This window comes from Podarcis erhardii, assembly GCF_964252035.2.
Source record: "Podarcis erhardii genome assembly, chromosome: 2".
Classification (NCBI taxonomy): Eukaryota; Metazoa; Chordata; class Lepidosauria; order Squamata; family Lacertidae; genus Podarcis; species Podarcis erhardii.
The window spans coordinates 58326241-58351065 of NC_138498.1; the positions used below are offsets into that span (position 1 = coordinate 58326241).

Consider the following 24825-nt stretch of genomic DNA (forward strand, 5'->3'; position numbering starts at 1 on the left):
ATATTGAGAGTAAAGAGTCAGGTTTTAAAGGCCATGCTAGTCTGCCTTTTGTTATAAGAACATAGGAGAAGTGTGGCTGGATCAGGCCAAAGGCCCATATAAGGTAGGCATCATTCCATATTCATGATAAATTTTAAAGCTTGGATATTGCTTTGAGGAATGGGCTTGCAATATGTTCTTCTCACCTACTGTATTTTAGCCATCAAATAAGCTAAAGTGCTATAATGGTTTCTAAAAATAAAAAAGTAGGAAAGGACTTTTTCTAAGGTTTTCTTCCTGTATTACAAAGGACATAATGGTTGATTGTGTGCTGCCATGGCCCTTTGTAACTCTTTAAACATATTATTATTTGTGTCAGTGTTTCTACAAAATGACACAAGGAAAGACTGTATTTTTAAGCTTCTGTTGAAGCTTAGAGAAGGGCCATGGCTGAGTAGAAAGGCATCTTCTACTACTTTCAAGGTAGTCCATTCCACATTTGAACGGCTCTTACCGTTGGTAAATTCTTTCTAATGTTTAGTTGGAATCTCCTTTCTTGTAACTTGAAGCAACTGGTTGGGGTCCTACTCTCCAGAGAAGCAGAAAACAAGCTTTCTCCATCTTCCCTGTGACTGCCCTTCAGATATTTGAAGATGGCTATCTTATTTCCTCTCAGTCTCTCCTAGTTAAGTGAAGGTTATGTGTGAAATGCCCTTAAGGAAAATTACTAGAAAGTGACCACAATGGACTGTACAGGACTCCCAAGATCATAATAGTTTCTACAGGAAAATATGGAGGACTTATAATGATGAATAAAATTATATACGTTTGCAGAAGCAGAAGTAATCGGATGTTGATTGTATTTCTCAAAGCTCTATACAGTTAACAAATGTAAGAAAACTTTGTCTAAAAACAAAACAAAACCACCCATCTATCGCCACCCCCCTACACACACCACACAATTGGTTGCTGGTACAATTTCCATTGGCTAGTATTGGGACTAGTATTGGGAACACACTCTGAAGGCAGCTTATTAGGAAAGATCTAAAGACATCAAAGTAAAATAAATTCAGAAAGGAAAGTGTATCATTATCGCACCCAGCTAACTATCAGTTCGGTACATGAAATGCTACAAAGTAAATTGCATGCTATTAACACTCTTTGTTGTAGTCTTTTGTCAAATGAATAAAAATGCATTTCAATTAGCTTTCCCCCCCTTTTTTTTGTAACATTCATCACAAGCCTACCTGATGGAGGAATAATCTTTCCCCATCTCCAAAAATGATAAAAAGTAGCAATGGTTTCTAAAAGGTAACAGAATATCTGTTAAGTATTATTATAAATTACCAGTGGGACCTGCAACAAAATGTTGCAGTGGATTCCCAACCCTATTAGTGGCATTGTGCAGGATTACACATGGTCAGCCCTGACCTTCTGTGGGAGAAATAAGTCTGCAATGGGCTCAAGTAGGCCATTCCACTTACACCCCAACACCACCTTTTCCTTTTTCTTTCCCAACTGACACCTAACATTCAATGGCTACTGAGTATATTTACTTCTCATTTGGCTGTTGCTACTTTTAAAAACTGGCCCATCTCTCTCTCTCTCTCTCTCTCTCTCTCTCTCTCTCTCTCTCTCTCTCTGTCATCTATATATCATCTATATATCATCTATATCTATCTATATCTATATCTATAATGGAGGGTACTGCTTGGGGGTTCCCAAAGCTGCCTTGCTTTTCAGGGAGCCCATTATGCCTTCAGTTCTATCTGTACTCACCACAGGAGTTTACTATTAGAAGGAATCATTATTCCTATGTTTTCCTGATGAGGACATTGCCTGGGAGATGAGCCACTAGAAGAACAAGAGTAAGGTGATGAGCCATTTAGAAAGCCAAAGAGAGGGAGCTCTGTGCCATGGAGCAAATGGGAGAGGCCCCTTCTTCAACTCAGAGTGAGTAAGAAAACAAAGGCAAGTCTGAAGTTGAGTTTTGGGGTTGGTCAGGATGTGACCTAGAGGGAAAATAGGGTTGCAGGCTGTCAAAGGCAGAAAGATGGAGAGAGGATCGGAGCACAATGGCTGGTTTCTGTTTGGACCCAAGGCTGCAGCTTTGTGAGAAACAATACATTATGGGGGGGGGTGATAATGTGTAAATAAACCATATATCATAAGGACTCCACAGTCCCCACTGTGCCTCATTCCCAAAAGGAAACACGGACCCTTGGTAAGTGCCTGGGACCCCTAGAATCTTGCGCCATTCAGAGATTGGGGTGGAGTGCAACAATATACAGTGGTACCTCAGGTTAATTCGTTCTGGAGGTCTGTTCTTAACCTGAAACTGTTCTTAACCTGAAGCACCACTTTAGCTAATGGGGCCTCCTGCTGCCACCGTGCCGCCGGAGCCCGATTTCTGTTCTTATCCTGAAGCAAAGTTCTTAACCTGAAGCACTATTTCTGGGTAAGCGGAGTGTGTAACCTGAAGTGTATGTAACCTGAAGCGTATGTAACCCGAGATACCACTGTATATTATGCATATACATCATAAAGCAGTAACACACCCTTCACCCTCACCTAGTTTGAGCAGCCCAGTATTTTTTTAAAAAAAGAACACCCAGCTCCTGTTTAGTTACCAGGAAAGCCTTCATGTTGTATTTGATCAGATCATTTAGCTCTTTCCACCTGCTGTTTATCTCACAGGGCACATAATGAGGAGACAATGAAGCTTGCTGCCAAGCTCTGCAAGCAAGTGGCTTCATCTGCAATTCAAGCCAAAGCGATTTGGCTACTTCTCTGGGAGCTGGTTGAAAACCCACTGCCTTTTCCTCTAGGCAGCTGAATTATCCCATTTGAAAAAGTTGTCTTCCAGCTCTGCAAGGGCTCTTTTGGTATGATCCTTAAAGTGTTGTTAAAGCGGGTAATTAGTTCTTGCTGAGGCATAAGACGAGAAGTGGAGGTTTCATCATTGCATTTAATGTTCACAATTGATGGAGCACCAGGCAGTCTTCTGTTGAGCATGCTGGGCCCATGCTGTCAGTTTCCTTTCTCACTCTGTGATGACTATGTATCCACTCCGCAGTGCATCTGTTGTAATTGCAGAATCTCTCCAATTCCTATCAACTGCTGCCTCTTGCTTTCTTTCTCCCCCCCCCCCCACCGGTATCTTTCTGGCACAAAAGTATTCCTCATTTTGCACCGATGCCAACATAGACTTGGAGATGCCTGGAACGCAGAAGGTACACAATGCAGAATCCAACTTGTAGCATCGTCACTGCTGCTCTTCCTGGAGTCTATCATCTCACACTGCTTTGCTCTAACAGGTTAGCATGAAATAATAGAAAACGACTGTAATGATTTCAAGAAATTAGAGTGGCTCATCACAGTAGGAAAAAGAGCAAAGCAATGAATTTTAAGTGAAAATAAAAGAGGCAGAATACATATGGAGTCATGTGGTGGTGGAATAAGAATGGAACATACATATAAGAGAATAAATTTGTAGGTTTGTCAAAGGAAGTACAAGGGGTTTAAAAACATGCTTGAGATGCCAATGAAACGCATATTCAATAAATTAGGAGAAGATGTCTTCATCCACCCCTTCCACTCATGAGATTTCTTTCAGATCAGTGTCTGAGGAAGGTGTTTAGTGTCAGATGACAGGCACAGTGCAAAGTTCCCCATGCTTCCCTGAAGGAATTATATGAAGCAGTGGAACCACGGCCACATCTGTGGAAGATGGGGTGGAAGGTGGGGGGCAGTAACATGACTATGCCAGCTGGCACAGCAATTGCACCCAATGTCATTGTGGGATGGCAGCGAGTGAGCTCAGTCTGGCCCCTCATTAACTCTGTAGCACCTTGTTTTGGGGCCTTCTGCTGGTTACCACCAACATCCCATGGATGGCAACAGGACCTTGCAGTGCTTGTTTGAGGCCTGGGATGGATGGAAGGCAAGGAGCAATCTTGGCATAAGCCTGGGGCTCCCCTCCAGCTTAGCCCTCCGAGGCCTGGGGCAAGTGTACCCAGCTGCCCACCCCCTCTACCTGGGCCTGGATATCAGGCAGGCAGGGGGAGCTACATTGCTCCAAACAAAGCTTTGTGGGAGGGTCCAAGGCTCCTCTTTATGCATCTGCCAAAGAAACATGGATCTGCCAGATTCATCCCACAGACCCATTTTCAACGGCCGCTAACTAAATGCTAACACTTCAAACATAAACCACCAGAATTCAGCATTAGACTTTTTCATCATCTGTGTTGTGTGATGCTGATTTGAAAGCCATGTATGCCAGCTTTTAATGCAACCCATTTTAAACAATTGTATTTATTCTTTTAATAAGTCATGGAATTCAAGGCAGTGCATATGAGAGTCCCAGGTAGTCACCTACCCTGGTAATGATAAAGACCATAAACCTACTTAGTTTCAGCAAGGTGGTGGCATAAGCAATATTGAGAATATTGGTTGAAATGCAGGGGACATAAAATAATGCATGTATAAACTCCAAAAGAAGGAGAAACAAGGAAATGTTTAATGTTTGAATCAATTGTTTGGAGATGAAGATACTTTCGGTAGATGGAATGGGCCTCTCTTGGGTTTTGCAGTGCTTTTATTTATTTAACAGACGAAAATAGCTTATTCGGGTTTATTTTGGTCTACTAAGTGCAGTAAATATGTATTTAGGCACACAATAAAAAAAAATCTTCCAGAAATATATTTGAAAAAGTAATTACATTACCATACATGCTGCAAATTTTTCATTCCTTAACTCAAAAAAACAACTGGACCATTTTATGGACTCGACTTATTAAAAATACATACACAAACACAGGCATTAATTACTGAGCTGGGACCCTGTTTGCAGTAATATAGCCTGAAGTGAACATTTACAGAGGAAATAGAAATCTCTGAACAAATAAGGGGAACAAAAGGTCCTACTGAGTCCCGTCTAAAGAAGCATAAATACATTGTTATTATGGTGTATTTGTTAAAGCAGTTATTTTATTGTGGGGGTATTGGGCTCTAAATTCAGCATGGAGGTGTGGCTTTCTCTGTGTAGTATAACAGAACCTGTTCACTGAAGATAACAATCAAATGTAACTAAGTGGGCTATTAGATAGCTGCAATAAGAAGAAAGCCATAAATCTGTTTCTTCCCCTACATTAGTGAGAGACAGTTCATCCATTATGTGGCAGCCTGAGTTCCCTGGAATTTGCTTCAGGGATGAGGTTATGTGTTTGAGGCTCTAAGAGGAACCTCAGGCAAATTTGTCAGATGTACTGCACCCATGCCTCTCCTCCTGGTCCACAGGCCATAATCCCTCTCCACAGATCTGTTTCAAAGCCTTCTTGGAAGCTTTTGCCTGGCTGCAATGTGTCCCTGACAATATTACTTGTTGGCCCAGATGGAGGAGAGAGAGTGGTGTACAACTGTACAGTGCAGTGGCGTAGCGTGGGGGGTGCAGGGGGGCCGGCCGCACCGGGCGCAACATCTGGGGGTTAGGGTTAGGGGGCGCAAATCAACGGGTTAGGGGGTGCAAATCCATGGGTTAGGGGGCGCAAATTACTTGCCTTGCCCTGGGTGCTGACAACCCACGCTACGCCACTGGTACAGTGGTCAGATCCACTGCTCCACCCACTTCTGCCTCAGAACACAGTCGCCAGTGACTTCTGATCCCCAGCAAGCTGCCCAGAAGGGAATGCAGCCCTTGGGCTGACAAAGTTTTTCCACTCCTGCACCAAAGTGAGTCTCCTTCCCGTACTACACAGTTCATGTAAGAATAAGCCCTGGGCCATATGAGAGGAGTCTTCCTGTAAATGTGGTATGGGAAAATTCCAGAATGTTGAATCTTCAGCTGATGTTGCTCAATAAAGTCCAGGTTCAAGCCATTTAGGTAACTTCAGAAGAGCCTCCCCAGAAAAAAATATATATCCTAAAACACTTAAAAGAACACTTGAGCATGCGCAGGATGATGAGACATTGCATGTGAGTGGACAGTAAGAGCTGTTTGACAGCAGAAGGGACTCCCTTGGGAGGTAGTGGACTCTCCTTCCTTGGAGGTTTTTAAGCAGAGGTTGGATGGTCATCTGTCATGTATGCACATAAACATAAAGCATAAGGCAGAAAACAGTTGTTGATAATACTGCTACATTATTATGTAAAGGATATAAAGGATCGGCATAGGAAAATTGACAATTAAGCATTTGAGGGTCAAACAAGTAGAAGGATTATGCTTGTGTTTCTTCTGGCCAAGTTAAACTTACAGCAAGTTACTTGTCCCAGAGATCCATAGCTGCTAGAAGAAGAGTGGGATGTATCTGATGGTTTTTAACAAAGTCTGAAAATTCCCATTAGACTGCCATAAAGGAAGCTAGTTTTGCCTTTCAATTTAGGAATCCAACTTGCCATATAAGTTTTTCCTGAAGAGCAAAGCTCCAAAAACTATTCTATCAGTTTGTTATAATGAAATCACGTAGTGTCTTCCAGCCTTGAGTTATAGATAGCTGCGAGAATCAGAAGGTAAGCACTTGGATTTAATGCCCTAATTTATTGCTTCAAATATCAATGTCGTCATTTTTTCCTTTACATGCCAAAAGTAAAGCAAGTTTTGGAGAGAAGTGAATATTGACTTTAAAAAGGAAATGGAAAGGACCCCTGACAGATAAGTTCATTCGCGAATGACTCTGGGGTTGCGGCGCTCATCTCGCTTTACTGGCTGAGGGAGCCAACATTTGTCTGCAGACAGTTTTTCTGGGTCATGTGGCCAGCATGACTAAGCCGCTTCTGGCAAACCAGAGCAGTGCATGGAAATGCTGTTTACCTTCCCGCCAGAGCAGTACCTATTTATCTACTTGCACTTTGACGTGCTTTCGAACTGCTAGGTTGGCAGGAGCTATGGTTTTTTAAAAATCTGCAGATATCTGAAACCATTTTTGTTGAACTTTTGGACATTCTCACCACATATAAAAATAAAAAGATGTTATTTGTGTAGATTTAGCTGTGTTTGCTTTAATCTTCTTGAATTCTTTATCCGGAACAGTCCACTAGCCTGATATTCTCTCTGCTTTTAATTCTTTATTAACACCACTTGTTATAGCCAGTCATTCTATGTTTCCAAATACTTTGCCTTAAAGTAACTTTAAATACAGAAAGCTTCAGAAAAATGTTTTCATACCATCACTTTACAGACAGACTTTCTTTATACCATTCTACTATTATCTATAAAATAAGTTAATTTCACACATTCCCCTCCACTATGATGGTTTTAAAAAGGCATCTTACATAAACATACTTATCACTGTTGTGTAATAGATTTCAAAACAATGTACTGACAGTAATCATTGTAGAAAGTAATTTCTGCAAGTTAACTTAACCTCCACTTAACCACAATTACTGAATTCGTCACAGATTTGTGCTGAGATCAAATGAAAGAAAGTACAATTTCCTATGGGGAATTAACAGATTATCCTAAAATCATATTGTGGGCCAGGTGCTAACCACAGGAAACCGTTTGATCATCTCTGTTGGAAAATCTGAGTAGCTAAACAGATTTCGTTAAGTGATTAAAATAGTTTCTCTGAAAAAAGAAATCTGCAAGCACTGATTATTTTGATTCAAAGCAACTTTGGAACAAACAGTTCCTTCATTGCCTCCTTCAGAGACACAAAATTGCTTATCAATGGCAGGAGACAAAACTATAATTGTTTCAGAGAGGTGAAATAATTTTGAAAGTGTATCACAGCTTGTGGTGTCCATACTCTTTTCACTTTTCTCTCTGGCAAAGTTTGTGCAATTTAATTTTAAAAAGAAATCCCTCAGAAACCAGGGCAGGGGGGGAGAAATATATATTGTTGCACACAACCCCAATCTCTGAGCCGTGCGAGATTCCAAGGGTTTCAGACATGCTTTACCCCAGGGTTTGTTTCTTCTTTTGGGACTGTGGCACAGTGGAGACTATAACATATGTTTTATTTACACATATATACAAACCGAGCCTACAATGGAGGGGTTCACAGCATTAACACTCCTAGAGGGACTTGCTAGATCGAAATAGCCATCAGCCATTGTGCTCTGCCTGCTGCTTTGTGTCTCAGTCTCATAGCTCCTAACTCTAGATCCCATCACAGCAACCCTAACTCTAATCTCACTAAATGCTGGCTTCTATCTGTTGAAGGAGGGAGAGGCCCCATCCACTTGCCATCTCTGACAGAGTTTCATGATCCTTTGTTCTTCTTAATGGCCATCCCCAGGCTATCACCTCATGAGGCTGTTAGCCTGGCTTAACTACCTTTTAGCACTTGGCTTAATTAAAGGATTAGTAGTGTCTAGTACACAGCTCCATACACTTGGGTCTGGTTTAATACAAACGGGTCTGGCATCTAGTCGTAACCCCTGGGCTTAATTAAATTCTATCTCCTATTAGTCCCAAGAATTTAGGTGTTTTGAGCAACCACAAACACATAACAATATTTACACCACAAATTAAAAAACTCATGCATATACACCAAGAATGGGGGACTTTTGGTCCTCCATATGCCGCTGAACTACAACTCCCATCATTCTCAGCAATCATGGCGACTGGCCTGGAAATACACTATGGGAAGCAATGACTCTCTCAACCCAGTTTAACTCTGTCCAGACCAATTGCTGGCCTCCAGACAGTGTCATTAGGATGCAGATTAGCCCATCCCTCAGATGTCTCCTAGTAGCAGCCATTCCAACAACCCTGATCTTTTCCCATCCCAGCTGATCATTATAAAAACTAACTTTGAGAACTGGTGCCTGAGGTTGCTTTCCCCCCTCCTCACCTCTTTTCCTTTTATGTCTTTTTGATTGTAAACCTGATGGCAACCTGACTACCTCATTTTTGATCATTTGTAAGCTTCCCTGGGAGCCTTCTTGACTGAATAACAGGGCAATGATGCTAATAAAAAGTATATTCCTAAGAGAAGCAACATGGGAAAGGAAGAGCCATTTCCCTGAACATTAAACTAAATCTCAGCACCAGTTTCCCAACGGAAATCCTGGGGCGGGTAGTCTCTGTCCTTTTCCTGGCAGAAAAAGAGGCTCTACAAGGTTGGAAGGGTGCTCCACTGCCACTGATTTCCCTGGTCCTGCTCCAGTGTAAGTGACTGAACCTTAGGAGTGAGGCAAAGAGGAGCAGGTGGACACCATTTGTGCTTCGTAAGCGCCCTCCGATTTGTTTGCAAATCTGAGAATCAAATGTTTGGTGGTAGGGACATTAGATTTAAGTCCTTGCAAAGCCTTGCCCCATTTGAAAGCAAGCTGGATGATCACACATCTCTGGTGAGATCTAAACCTCTTCATTTGTTGCCCATAATTTCTGATAATTTAGTCTACTTGAAAAGAAATGAATGTGACTGTAGGAAAGGCAGTAAGTTCAAAGACCTGGAAAGGACTGACAATCAGCTGGGCAAGCATGGGAGGAGACCTAGGAAACTATGCAGACCAGGACTGTGCTCAAAAGGCATCTCAAATTTATCTACCCTAAGTGGACAGAGAAAATGGCGGGAGGGAAAGGGAGACCATTTCAGCAAGTATCTCTATACTTTCATTTTTCCAAAGGATTTGTTTTTCTGCTGTTTTTCTGGCACCAGTAGCAATTCTGTTGGCAGCCTGGCAGCCTTGCTTTCTCTACAATGCGAGACTCTCTCTCTCTCTCTCTCTCTCTCTCCCCCCCCCCCGAAACAGTGGCGTAGCGTGGGTTGTTAGCACCCGGGGCAAGGCAAGTAATTTGCGCCCCCTAACCCGTGGATTTGCGTCCCCTAACCCGTGGATTTGCCCTAACCCCAGATGTTGCGCCCGGTGCGGCCGGCCCCCCCTGCACCCCCACGCTACGCCACTGCCCCGAAAAGAGGTATTTTGTCAGAAAGATGTCGTCTGAGAAATCTCAGTTCAGTTCTAAGACATTAGTGCAGCTCACTGGAATTCTTACCCTAGAAATCTCATCCGCCTCCCTGAGCTACAATTCCCAGCAATCCCTTGGAAGAAAAGACTATTCAAACAGATTAACTATGTAGTGTATATTAATCCTCAGTGTTTACACCAGGGTAGGAAACCGTTTGTGGGCAGAGGGACACTTTACCCTGGAGGAAGCTTGGGGGGGTGGGGACATACTCCAGTCATAGAAAGGCCAGACCTCAATGTGAGCAAGCCTGGAAAGGACATAATCACAGATCCTTTCTATGCATTCACACACACATGAGTCCTGTCTGGGTATTAATGAAGTCATTAATAGAATTACACAAGGGGGAATATGAAGGCACACTGCCAAGTCCTGCTCTCTCCAAGGCATCATCATTTTCCTATTTTCAGATCTCCATGAGCTTAAGGGCAAAGATCTGAAGTGAGAAGCTTCCTGGATGCTGCCTGTTCTATTCAGAACCTTGACTGTGTAGGGTTTGTGACAGTTTTATTCTATGTACTGAGAAAGGGAAGCCCTTCCATGCAGGAAATCTTCCCTCTCAGCACACACAGAGAAAAACATGTCACCCAGCCAGACACTTCCCTTCTGGTGGAGGGTGGTATGTGCCACTCAGCAGAGCACACCATAAATTGCAGCCTCATGTATAGCTAGATTATACGGATAAAGGATAAAGGACAAATCATAACATACTGTTAAAACAAACAAATTCCATCAACCTAGCCAAAAAAGAAAAGAAAGTTATTTTCTTAACTGGAACTTGAGGGAAAACTTCACGACGATATATTGCAAACCTAAAGTTCATCTCAAATATTCAGTTCTGTGCCAACATTTTAGTGCCAAGAACTCTATGAAGTTGTCTTTAACAAGATATTACAGATTGGTCCCACTGTGCTAATCAGAATGTTCTGGTTAAGTTATTGCTGTTTCTGGCACCAGTTAATGAACTGATAGCTTTATTCCCTTCTCTCTCTGTTTCTCTCTCCCACAAGCAGTTTTCACTTTAGGCCAAGACATGTCAAACTGATAATTAAGTCTCCCCTCCGACAGGTCCGTAATAAAATAATTAATGTCACCATCTTTACAGAACTAGTCTCCAAATGGAGAATGTGCATAACTGATGGGATAATAAGTTTGATTTCATGAAGGGTACATATTTATGTCTGACAAGCTGCCAGATTTTTTCCTTTAAATTTGTAATTTTCTGTTGTTTCAATCTACTCCAGTGGTGCAAAGATTAATTATCAGTTGTATTTCATCTTTGGTGGATGGGGACAATGGGCATTTTTACGTACATTCTTCACAGAGTAATCCTAACATCATCATTATATTTAACATAATGTTTTCAAATGTCCAAAGCATTGCACTGCAGCATGGAGTCCATTTTGAGGATTTCAACTTGAACCTCTCTATAAAGGAGGTCAGTATTATTACCACCACCCAATATTGCAGGTGAGGAGCCTGAGCTTGGGAGAGACTGGCTTGCTCAAGGTCACCTGGGGAGAGGCAAAATTTGAATCCCTAAAAATTATTTGGGATGAGGAAATGTTTTTTGGCATTTGTGACTGTTGGGCATGGGCACAGCCCTTCTCTTCCCTGGCATAAAACTGAGCATTCCTCACAACTGTGTCAACTCACAGCCAACACTCCTAGGTATTAAAACTTCCTTCTTGTAATTTTGGTTAATGCAGTCCACCTGTGATCCACTCATGAGGACTTCTGTAGTCCTTACCAGTTAAAATAAGGCAGCTCTTTTTCTAACAACTTTAACACAGTGTTTTCTGGGGGCAGCCATCTCTCTCTCTCTCCAGTGTTTTTTTCCCCAAATTTTTTTTTAGGGATACTCTCATTTTGACTCAAGAAAATCACCATTTTATAGTTCAAATCGGGGAAAATAAATGCAAAAAACGGATAAAGTACAAAAATTCAAAAAATGTTTAGGGATATGCATATCCCTCTGTCCCCCCCCCCCCGAAAAAAAAGCTCTCTCTCTTTCTCTCTCTCTCTATATTTTCTGGCAGGGTGGGTGTGGGTGTGGGTATGGGTGGGTGGGTGGGTGTGTATGGAAAATTCCTCTTCTTGCAACTCTAATTTATAGAACTTCTGACATTTCTAGATAAGTAAACTCTTAAGGTTGAGACAAAGAGGTCTAATTTCATGTTTGTGCTTACCTCATTTGGGGAATTAGCACGAGTCGCTCCTTCATGCCAGGAGAGCAGCTCTCTGATTCCTTCTCCAGTCTCTTTACACACAGCTCTCCAGTCAGAGTATCTGTTAGGTGTGGCATGTGGTCACATGCCACTCCATGTTGACAACGAGTCACAGAAGCTCCTCCTGGGAGCTTTCTCTGTGCTTGGGTCGACTGCAACTCCGGCTAGCCCTTGTGTTGTCTGTCTCCCTCCTTCCACCAGTGTTTGTTTTACAGAAAGATCTGAGGGCGTGTGAAGGTCAGCAGCTATGTTTGGCCCCAGGTGTTTTCTATCTGACCAGTCATGCCACCTAACTGGAAGGGGAAACTGCAAGTCTTCTATGCTTACAAACACTCCTCCTAGCCATTCCTTACCACAGACATGTGGAACCTTTGGCCCTCCAGATGCTGCTGAAGTAAAACTCTGATCAACCTGCCTGGCTTTGGCTGATGGGAGTTGTAGTTTTGCTATGACTGGAGGGCCAAAGGCTCCCCACACGGGCCCTGTTGGCAAGCCTTGTTGACTGAGGCCCTGATCCTGCATCTAAGCAGGTAGGAAACAGAGGATGCAGCAGAACAGTCCCTAGAAGTCCATCATGGTGACATTTGCTGTGTGTGGTGTTTTGCATTTTTCAACACCATTAACTAATTGCAAGTCTTTAATGGAAGTTGTAAACGAGGCAGGATAAAATTGTCAATAGTGTCACGTGCTAAAATAGTACAAGTTACACATTCATACCCTATGTTGTCCTAGTCAAATATTCCTCTTTGGGCACTAACTTTCACGGCAATGCTGAGGGGGAAATAGAAAATCAAAGAAGAAGTATATAAAATGACAACAGCTGCAGAAAGAGTGAAATGAGTTCTCAGTTGCAGCAACTATCCACATGAGAAGAGTTGCTAAAATGGGCAAAATAAATAATGTGGAAAGCAATTGCTTTCCTTCCTGATAAAGCTGTCTACATTGGGTAATGTGTGTTACCAAACTTGTGGCAAGAATGATTAATGTATTAATTATTATATGGCACAGATTTGTGTTACTGCTATTTGTCTTGCTAAATGCTTTAACATTTTGGTTCTTTCGTTTGAGAGGATGGTGCTGCATCCAGTATGAAGCAACTGCCCTCGGATCCATTACTTTGACAATGATCTGTCAGTTGAAAATGCAAGTTTCTATACAATTAGAAGTGCCCCCTGAGAATCAGTCTCTAGGTTACACTTCCTATAGCACACTGGCCCACAACTTAATATACATGGGTCTGGCCAACGTGGTGCCCTCCAGATACTGTGGACTACAACTCCCATCATTCCCAACCAGTAACCATGCTGGCTGGGGCTGTTGGGATTTGTAGTCCAAAAGATACAAAGGGCACCACATTGGCTGCCTCTAGCCTATAGGAACAGCACCCTCGTGGTTTTCTCCAGGTTGGTTGCATAGTTTTCTGCCCATTCCCATGCAGGGTCTGACCATCACACTGGAGAATAGGCAGAAAATTCATAATCAGTGACATTCACTGATTGGAAAGGAAAAGTTCACAATACAATGGTCCCAACACATGCAGCACTAAACGACATGCCCAAGGAAATGTCCCTCTCCAAGGCAAGTAAAATATGGGTCAGTTCTGCAAGGGGAAACAAATGGACACTGTGAAATGTCTGTCAAATTGTATCATTTCAGAGTGCATGTGAGTGAATGCAATACAACGTCCTCTATCCCCAAACATTCTAAGTTTTGCATATTAGGGTTGCAATCCAGCACTCATGTCCCTGGAAGTAAGCCCCATTGTATTCAATAGGACTTATTTTTGAATGGTCATATATAGTGGTACCTCTGGTTACGTACTTAATTTGTTCCAGAGGTCTGTTCTTAACCTGAAGCACCACTTTAGCTAATGGGGCCTCCCGCTGCCGCTGCACCGCTGGAGCACAATTTCTGTTCTCACCCTGAAGCAAAGTTCTTAATGTAAAGCACTATTTTTGGTTTAGCGGAGTCTGTAACCTGAAGCGTATGTAACCCGATGTACCATTGTATAGGAAATATTGTATGTGGGAGAAACATTCACAGATTTCATCACTTACTGGCCATTCTTTGTCTCTGCATTGTCACAAGAAGCCACTATAGTTGAACAGAGTGACTCAAAAGGCAACTGGTACTAAGTGTCAACAGGTGCTGCTTGCCAAAGATTCATTGTAATTACTATGACCACAATCAACTTGTGTAACAGTTATTGACCAGTTCAATGCACGTTTCTCCCAATAATTTGTGTGCAAGTGTACAATGTGGCATGCCAGCCTAATCTCTGAGTGGTGTGGGATTTCAAGGGTTCCAGGTGCTAGGAACTCCTTGGATACAAACAGATGTCAAACATTGTGTTCTGTGTGCTGCTTTGCATCTTGGTCATCTAACTCCTAACTCTACCCTAAGCTCTGGCTTTATCAGTTGAGGGAAAGGGGCCCCAACCATTTGGCATCTGACACCCAATTCCTCTGATCCATCACCTCACATTGGAAGCTTAAGATAAAGGGTAAAGGAACCCCTGACCACTAGGTCCAGTCATGGCCGACTCTGGGGTTGTGGTGCTCATCTTGCTTTACTGGCCAAGGGAGCAATACAGCTTCCGAGTCATGTGGCCAGCATGACTAAGCCGCTTCTGGCGAACCAGAGCAGCGCACGGAAACGCCATTTGCCTTCCCGCCGGAGCGGTACCTATTGATTTCTTGCACTTTGACGTGCTTTCGAACTGCTAGGTGGGCAGGAGCTGGGACTGAGCAACAGGAGCTCACCCCGTCACGGGGATTTGAACCGCTGACTTCTGATCGGCAAACCCTAGGCTCTGTGGTTTAGACCAAAGCACCACCCGCGTTCCTCTGATCCATCACCTCACTTTGGAAGCTTAGTCTGACTTAATTCCAGGGGATTAGAAGTGTCTAGTGTACAACTTAATATACATGGGTCTGGCCCCAGTTTTAACACTCTGATCCTTGATTAAATTCTAACACTTACTGTTCCATTGAATCCATTGAAATTGAAAAGTGTCCCCGGATTCATTGGGGGGGGAAAATTGGTAACCTTATACTAGATGGGAAGTTCCACAGAGGACTAGAAGAAAGAGGAGATTCTTGCAAAAATCATCTCTTCTCCTTTAGTGCTTATGGAAGTTTTTGCTGGATCAAGACTCCCATTGGTGGAGGGACTCAGAGGGACAAAACCCTATAAATATTGTTTTTCTGAAGCTGAAATAACATTGAAGCAAATAAATAATGAATATGCAAAGTTCTTATTCATTCTGATTCAAAAGAATACAGCCTTGCTACCGCTTATCTGCAGTACTAGATGAAATGTACATTATTTAAATGTTTAAACTGAAATAAGTTAAATCACGGCATTGTAAAACAAATGCATACTTGCACCTGAGCATTTCTGGATTTAATGCATTTTTTTAAAAAAGGGTTTTTTTTAAAGCTATCTACTATAACAACCTGTAGCACAGTTCTGTCTTATTCATCTGCTGATAACCCTCAAGATACATGTCATTTGTTAAAGTTAGACAGATGAGCGGAGAGGGAAAAATTGTTTCGATCATTTCTCGGCTGGCTGACATAAAAAACCCCATCATTTGACACCAATTTCTTGAATGGATGGCTGCAAGCAAAATATAAACAAATGAATAATTATGGCTGGAGTCTCCAAGCCAGATTGAATAGCTTCATCAACAAACAGGGGATAGGAGGGAGAAAGCTATTGCAATTTGCCCCGGCCGAGAATCCAGGTCTCTTAAGCTTAGTACAATTACTCACTCAGGCATGTGTATGGTTCTTTAAAAAAATATTATTAAGAAGGGACTCATCCTTCATTTATATCAGAAGCAAAGAAGGGCAATTCGAGCCCTTCTGCAGATTTCCTAGAACCTTGCAAGAATGGGCCTTAACAGTGTAGAACAAGTCATTAATGGTATAATAATCAATTAACCGGTTGAATGGCACATGACAGGACAAAGTTGCCTGAGTTTCATATGTGAATTGTGTCTTAAGAAACAGCTCTAAACCATATGCTTTATGTAGCACTATGTACAGGAAAACTGAAACATTCACATTTAGTGGGAGTCATAGAGGCATTTAGCTCTCCTAAAATACCATACTCTTCAACAGTTCCCAAAGGAAAAGAGAAACACTTGTGCATGAAAAGGTGGGGCTGCAGCAGAGCTGTGGGGGAGACCTCAGACCTGGGGGATTCCCCTTCCTTAAAGGTTTTTAAGCAGAGGTTGGATGGCCATCTGTCATGGCTGCTTTAGTTGAGCTGCCTGCATTGCAGAGGGCTGGACTAGATGACCCCAGAGTCTCTTCCAGTTCAACAGTTCTATGATTCTATGGATGGAGACAGGTGGGTGTAGAATCCTTTCACTTTTGTGTAGCTGCAGTGCAGCCTACTGTACAAAGTTAAGGGTCACATTCACAGCATTGTCCATGTCTGCTTCTGGCCATCCCAGCATTTGCCTCTAGCCCAGGGGTAGGCAACCTAAAGCCCAGGGGCTGGATGCGGCCCAATTGCCTTCTCAATCTGGCCCACGGATGGTCCAGGAATCAGCATGTTTTTATATGAGTGGAATGTGGCCTTTTATTTAAAATGCACCTCTGGATTATTTGAAGAAGTGTGCATGCACACGAAAGCTCATACCTATAACTAACTCAGTTGGTCTTTAAGGTGCTACTGGAAGGATTTTTTTTATTTTGTTTTGACCATGGCAGACCAACACGGCTACCTATCTGTCTCTGGATTATTTGTCGGGCATAGGAATTCGTTCATAATTTTTCCCCCCAAAATGTAGTCTGGCCCACCACATGGTCTGAGCGATGGTGGACTAGCCCACAGCTGAAAAAGGTTGCTGACCCCTGTTCTAGCCCCATGTATGGTCCTTGGAAGGATACCGGTGAGGTAATGCAGCCCTAGAGATGAAATACTATGGAGTCTGGGAACCCAGCAGCATATGCTGGTGGAACAAACCCGGTCTCAGACACAGATGTTCTCAAAGAAAGTGAGAATTAGATGCATGCGCAAGCAGCTGCCTCACTGCTTTTGTTATCTGGGGGCAAGTCAAACACTACATAAGCACACACACTATATTGTGTGTAGATGACCCTTTGGTCCTTTCCAACTTGACAATTGTATGATTTCACAAATATTTCATGTAGAACATATTAATCAACTTTTGCAGACCTGGAACAGGAATAAGCTACTAGCACAAGATTTTCATTTTAAGATAGCAACACAGAGCTTTTTTTCTATTTAGAAGTTAGGATAAAATGATAGGAAGTTAGGAATTGCAGCCTCCTCCCACAAAGGAGCAGAAACTTACAGTAATGGGCATCTTAAGCAAGCTCTTCATATGGCAATTAATGGAATACATATTCATCAGTAATCTTTGTGCTGTGTGTGAACAGGAAGAAATAAAGGGCAGGAATTCCGTAAAGCAAACCTTGGAATAATTTTTTAAAAAACATTTTATTTATTTTGTTAAGAAGCGCAAATATAGCAAAAAGTAAGAAAATTAAGACTCAAAGATGTAAACTGTAAAACATCACAGCCTAGAAGGACAAAAGTACAAAAATACAGTAGAATAATAAGGTATACAAAGTTCCCCTTTACAAGTAACAAAGATATATTGAAATAAAAGTATTCTTCACCCATGAGTTCCATCATTATTTAGAACAAAGGTTCTTTGAAATTTCTTAGATGAGCCAGATGAGCGTATACTGGTGACACTAAGCAATTGTGTGCCTTAATAATACACAATAAAATCATGCCATATAGCAAAAAAATAAAAAAGGAAAAGAAAATAATCATTCATGTTCTGCCCTTTAGTTAGTTTTAGTTTATGTAATATCTTTCAAGGAGGGAAGATAGGAGGAATTTTTGAAGAATGAAACTCCTCAGTAAACATTATGGGGTAGAATCCAATCGATACTCGTGCACTTGCTCCAGCCAGACCAATGGAAGAGAAAGTGTCTCTCTTCCCAATTTCCTTTCCCTGCCTTCTGAAAATCTGTTCTGAAAGGTGGGGAGGCACACTTCAGAAGAGACTTTTCGGGAACACTGGGAGCTGCAGCAGGAATTGGCGGCGGTGGGGGGGGGAATACCCTCCTCTCCTCCTTCATGGGCATCTCCCACTAGACCAAAAGTCTTTGCTCTTTGGTATAAAGGGGCACCCATTTTGTACAACTGTATAGAAGGTTGTTGACCATGGGGAAGAGCATTGCTGAAAGATTGCAGTGCACCATGTGACGTGCTATGTGGAAATATAGCTTTAATTCAGCATCCAGCTTATTGTGGAGGGGCACTGCTTTCAGAAGCTCTGTGTTGAAGTAACCATTGTGAATTGAGGACCAGTGGAGGCTGCTCAGTTTGAATGAATGGGGCATTGCCCCTCCTAGTTCAGGCTGTCCTCAGCTACCCACCACCTACCTGCTTTCTTACTTACAACCAACCCAGGGGATGGGGCTGCCTATCTGCTTCCTGTTCCTTAGCCTTAGTGTAGAACTCAGCAGCGGGGAGGAGAACGGGGATAGCAATAGATTTAATTGGCTTGACTTGTCATTGGCTCTGGCTCCACTTATCCCTTGGCTCCTTGCCTTCCTCCCTACTAGTCCTAATGAACGCCGTCTGCCACTGCTGAGAACCACTTCTTTGCCTCTTACAACAACTTTGAGACCCGTCCAAAGCTTCAATCAAAACTTTGCTACGTGCATTAGACATATCCAGATGAACACACTCTGTTCCAAATGATCACCAACCTGGCTATCCTGTTTTCTTACACATTTTGTCATCTTGCTGTTACACAACATTTAATAATCACTTGATTTATCTATGTATCTTATTTCTAAGTGCAGTGCATTATATTTAGGACTTTTTTGTTATGGGAGAAGATCAGGGCAGACGGGCAAGTGCTTCAGTATCCGCTGATATGAAGAGAAGAATAAAAAATCCCACACCGGTTTAGCTAATCCCCTCCGATATTTTCTGTGACCAGCCATATATTTATCAGGCTGAGTAACATTCTGCTGTTGACTTCCTTGCCACTGCTTGTAAATCTCCAAACACACTTTGATTACAGATAGGCAGAGTTCAGGCTGGCACTGAAGAATCTCTTCACATCCGACTGTTTGTGCTGCTGTCTACAATTCAAGGGAGCTTGCTTTGACAGATGGTATTGGAAAAAGTGTTTGATGAAAGCAAACACAATGTCACAAAATATGACTACAACTGCAAAGGCTGAGGTGGGGGGGGGAGAGAAGGAGCAATCCTTCTCTGTTCCTTCCACAGCTATTTATTCCATTCAAATTCAATGTAAAAATGACAGTATTATAACCTCTCACACAAACCCCACTATCCCTTCATCTCTCTGGAAGGTGTAGATAACTAGGGGAAAAAATAATAATTGGCATAGGAGCATAGGAAACTGCCTTATTCTGAGTCAGACAACTGGTTCATCTAGCTCAGGAGATGCTGAGGATTGAATCAAAGGACTGAACCTCCTTCACATGCAAAGGAGATGATCTACCACTGAGCTAAAGCCCTTCCCAAAATATGTTTGGAGGGAGGAGTTAGAACAAAAAAATACTCAATAGTTAGCACCTTGAGCAACCTCTGTATCCAGTTCCCAATGAGTCACAGTTCTTGTTTCTTCAAAAATGTATATATACCACCTTTGCCAAAAAGGTCTCAGGGCAGTTTATAACAATGAATAAGAGAAGGGATGCAGGGCCACTCCATCTGTACAGCTGACAAGCAACTGTTGGTGCCTCCTGTTCTTGATTTTTTTCTATCCTAGTTGGTCTTTAGAACCACTTAAAGCAGAGTTTGTCTATTTCCTCTTCTCTCCCAGTCCATTCCCCTGTTGGGTCTTGTCTTTGTAGATTGTAAACCTGGGGTCAGGGACTGCCTTTTCTGTGATATGAAAGCCACTCTGGGAGCCCTTTTTTTTGGCACAAAGATCCAAAGGGAAATTGAGGCAAGTAATGCTAACAGCCTGTTTGATAGCTTGCTTATTCATGCCATCTTAGTGAGGATATAGTCCTCACTAAATCATCTTGGGACTATTGGTTTATTCAGAATTGGCCATGCACTGGTATGCAGTCAATGATAGTGGGCAATAGCAGCAAGGGATGGCACTACACCCAAGAGCTGCAAGATGGCAGACATTAACACATCCCACATATTAGCTGAGGGATTGCCTTCTAAAGGAGGAAAGGGGGGAATTAAGGCTTAGACTTAGACTTGCTGGCATCTCACAATATTGCCATGCCCCAGTCACAGCTGCAGAGTGGCTATACTTCCAAGTTTATGGGCTGCGATACTTATTCAAGTCCTGCATTGCCTGTTGAGGAGATTCAAAATGAAAGCAAGATTCAGAAAAATGGGTGTCATTTCAGTCTTTCAAGGAAAGACATCTCATAGTTCTTAGGTACCCATTTATTGGATCATTTGTAGCAAAGCATCATAAGACTCAGAGTTCTTGGAGTTCAATAAAGGCCTATTCAATTATAGTCACAGCTGCTTGCCCCCCCCCCGTTTGTTTGAAACTCTTGCAAGTATGGACAAGAGCAGGTGCCCATGTGGTACCCTTCAGTCACAAGAAAATTTGTACGCTGATGTTTTACAGTCTGATCTAAAACACAGTGCAGACAAAACAGGGAATTATAGTCATCTGTTTATTGGAGAACTGTTTCCCACTTCACATTTCTACAGAGATATATTAGGCATTCCAGAAACATCTGTTAAACAAAACTGAAAAGTTAACAGTAAATAGAGTGGAGCTCTTTGATAGCCATTTTTCAGCCAGCTGTCCATTGTCTGTGTTAATAAAGAACAGCTTGAGACAGCTTCCAATTAATAAGAAAACATGAAAATCTGAAGGTATTTGTTCACCCCTTATATCTTGCTGTCCCAGTTTTGCACATTATGTTATCTGTGCCAACTAGGGAAAGGGGGTGGGGATTCATTTCAGATTGCATTGTAATGCGAAGCCACCTAATTCACACTCCCCAAAGCATGATGTGAACTGAAAGACATCTATGATTTGGAATCTGAGTATCTCCTAATTTTGTAAACAGTACACTACCTCACTTCTCCAAAACACATACTGTATATTAGAGGGCTGTGTGCATGGAAATCTGTATTTCAGTTAAAAATGCATTGTATTGAAATAAATGACTTACAAAAATGTGTAAATTAGAGAAAATATATACAAAAATGTGTATTTGGGGAGAAATGTGCACAAAAGTTCATACTGATTTTTATGTAGATTTTATTTAAAATGCAAACTGATGCAGAAATAGGCAAACTGAATTTAAGATTTGAAAAATGAAAAAAATATATGAGAAAAACCAATAATTGAGCAATTCATACACTCCTAATGTCAACACACCCTGGAATCCATTACTGTTTCCAGTTTCCCCTCTCTCAACATTTCCCCCCTCCCATGACCACAGAATCTCAGCCCACTGGCTGCAACCTTGTGCTCACAGGGCAGGAATGCATTTGGCTGCTGCTGTTAGTCAGCGCTTCATGACTCTTTCCATGTCCTTAGACAGCCATCAATCACAATGCAATCACACAACTGTCTGAGACGTTTTGCCGATAACCTTTTGGTTTTAACTTGAGAGGCAGTTGACAAGAGCTGAATTAAAACAGCTGCTTACTACACTTGTTGTGCTTGCTCCCCCTCTCTCCACTGAAAGGTGAAGTGAAGCGAAGTGAATGGTTGTTCAAGGCAACTGGGTACAGATGGACACGGGCGATGATTACAACACACAGCGGACTCAAACATTTTAGCCTCTGCATTTTATCAAGTTATACGCACTGACCAGAGATGGATTCCTGTAGAGCAACAATGAAGGCCATCAATCCATACAACTGCAACACGCTTTGCTTCCAGTACTAATCCATCTAGAAAACTAGCCTCATCTATAACCAAGTAACCTCCAAATGAACATTTACAAACAGCCCTTCCCAAACATAAAGCAAACAGTTTTTCCGCAACACCAGCCTAGTGCAATTCTGTGAAACCCCCATCAATTAAAACTATGAAACCATGGGGCGGTTTGGTGTTTCCCTGTACTTTGATTCCTTTGTACATAACCACATTGTACAACAAGCATATTACCACAACTTTTCAAGTTAAAACAGAGTAGCATTTTTTCTTAGCTGTTTGTGCTCATTGTTATTTGCTACACATGCTATAGTTTGATAAAGTGAATTAATATACCAGTGTATCAGAACAGGATGCTATGTAGAAATATTCACCAAACGGACACTATTTATGTCTACGGGTTTTGAATTATCAATCTCTTTTATAGGCAGCTTCTTTTTGTTCCCTTTTGTGACATGAATTTTCACAGAACATCAAATAGAGTTTATCATATAAAGTTCCAAGACATTTATGGCTGTGAAGTTGAATCAAAACAGTTGTTTGTTACAATTAAGAGACAGTGAAAGGTTTCATACACTGAAATCAGTTCTCAATATTGAGCATATTATATTGATAAGATTTTGCTACAGAGCAACATTTGGGGATAATTTTTTTAAAAAAATGCTATGTAACCAGTAAGCATTTAAAATGCTAAAAAAGATGCCTATTCTAAATCTGAATGATTACATTTTCCAGAAAAAATATTAAAAATAAAAATCTAACTACCTACCCTTTCTTCTTGTGCCTTCAAAGCTTCTGGATTCCTGCAAAGAAAAATATATTTATTTTTCACTCTGCTTACATTTACTTTTCAGAAGATCACATTTACATTAAATCAGATGGTTAATATTAATTTAATGATTCCATTAAAAATAAAAAAGTTTTCATTCACAAAAGTGACATATACAAAGATACTGAGAGCTAGAGAAAGTAACAGCCTCATTATAATCATGTTTATCTTAAGATATGCTCCTTTTAAAAAAAAGAACTTGCTTCCAATTAAACATTTTTCAGACAGTCGCCTACAGGGGGAAATATAGGGCTACCTCTTATGTCACAGAACACCACAGTGAATGGTTTGTGTCTGATCTGGGCTGCTTTGTTCTTCCCCTCTGATCATGGTTTATTTTGCTCCAAAACACAATAGGTAGTCCAGAATTTTCATTGGTTTACAGACTGTGGTTTGTTTCAGTGAGTGAAACAAACGACTGAGCCTGCTTTGAGGCACAATGCTAAGCCAGGGATTATGTTATGTTTCTTCTCTATACTAGTGGGGAGGAACAACATAGCCCACATCAGCCTGGGACAGCTCAGTTGGTAACATAAGTGCCAACTCCCTGGGGCCCTGGGTGCCTGAGCACCCACAAAATTATCCATGAAGGGACTTGGCACCCACATATTTCAATACCAGGGCCATGCACGCTGCATGGCACCATGGCCCCAGAAACCCAAGGTTGGTAAAGCATGAGACTCATGGGTTTGAGTTCTACATTGAGCAAAGTATCCTGCACTGAAGGGGGCTAGACTAGATGGCCCACATGGTCCCTTCCAACTCTACAATTCTATGATTCTATGTTCACAGTAAACCATAAACTATTATTTACTGCGGCACGCAAACAAGATCATGAAGATATGCAGGTGGAAATAAAATTCTACTGAAATCAGTGGGTCTCATTTCTGGTAAACATGATTATATCATAGTACAGTAGCAGAGTGAAGCTAAGGAAACACCATCAAGAGGTGACAGTGCTTGGCCATTTTCCTGCAGTTAATTCTTCTCAATGTCCTTGCATATGTTGAAGTAGATACTTAAGTATCAGGCTACAATGGATGTTACAGTAGCCTCACAGACCTCATCTCCCATTCAGTTTCTGTTTCAGTTGTAGAAGAAATTGAAAATGGGAATGAGCACAATGATCATATACTTACATACTTACACTCTAACTCAAGTTGTCTTATTATTGACACCAACACTGACAAATTTTGTGTACAAGTACAGGCAGGAACATGCTCTCAAAGAGGAATTTACAGTCAATAGAGACATTTCTAGATAGAAACACCAACACCTTATTAGCAAGATCAGTGTCAAGCTTCAAAGTGATTTATGAACCCTTAGCAAAATGTGAATTCCTACATTTGAAAGGCAGTTGGTGAACCACACCAAAATATATATTTACCAACACAACGGAACTCATCTGAATATATTTTAAACAATAAATTATTGCTATACGTCTAACTTCTACAATATTTGTAGACTTTGTATTTACTATTAATCCAACATATAGCTTTATCCAGTGCAGAGCTGCCGTAACAGGAAGGTACACCTGTTGAATTCCTGCCCATCACATAGCTGTTCAAAGCTCAAAGTCTTTGTCAAGGAAACACAGTAGATAGCAGTGTGCTAGGAGAGGCCACAATCTCGATGTGGGCCTGTGTAAGCTCACTGTAGCCATTGACTCTGAGCCAAGTTCCTAGATTTTTCCCTGATACAAGAAGCTTGCTTTACTCTCCCATATAGTCACCATGTATTGCTCAGAATGGCACAGACTAAGGGGGAATTAAACATAAAGTCCAGCTGAGGTCCAGTGCAGAGGGCCTTCTGGCGGTTCCCTTGCTGAGAAAAGCCAAGTTACAGGGAACCAGGCAGAGGGCCTTCTCGGTAGCGGCCCCTGCCCTGTGGAACACCCTCCCACCAGATGTCAAATAGAAAAATAACTACCAAACTTTTAGAAAACATCTGAAGGCAGCCCTGTTTAGGGAAG

General features: G+C 41.8%; 1 protein-coding gene across 3 annotated transcripts in view; it reads right to left on the reverse strand.

The window, feature by feature from the left end:
* FSTL4 (follistatin like 4) overlaps nucleotides 1–24825 on the reverse strand; it is a 360182-nt gene that overhangs the window by 315510 nt on the left and 19847 nt on the right. For all 3 annotated transcript variants that reach the window (XM_081850327.1, XM_081850326.1, XM_081850325.1), the window contains exon 3: nucleotides 22794–22827. In XM_081850327.1, coding sequence (XP_081706453.1) covers nucleotides 22794–22827 — 34 coding nt within the window. The remainder of the gene's footprint in view (nucleotides 1–22793; nucleotides 22828–24825) is intronic.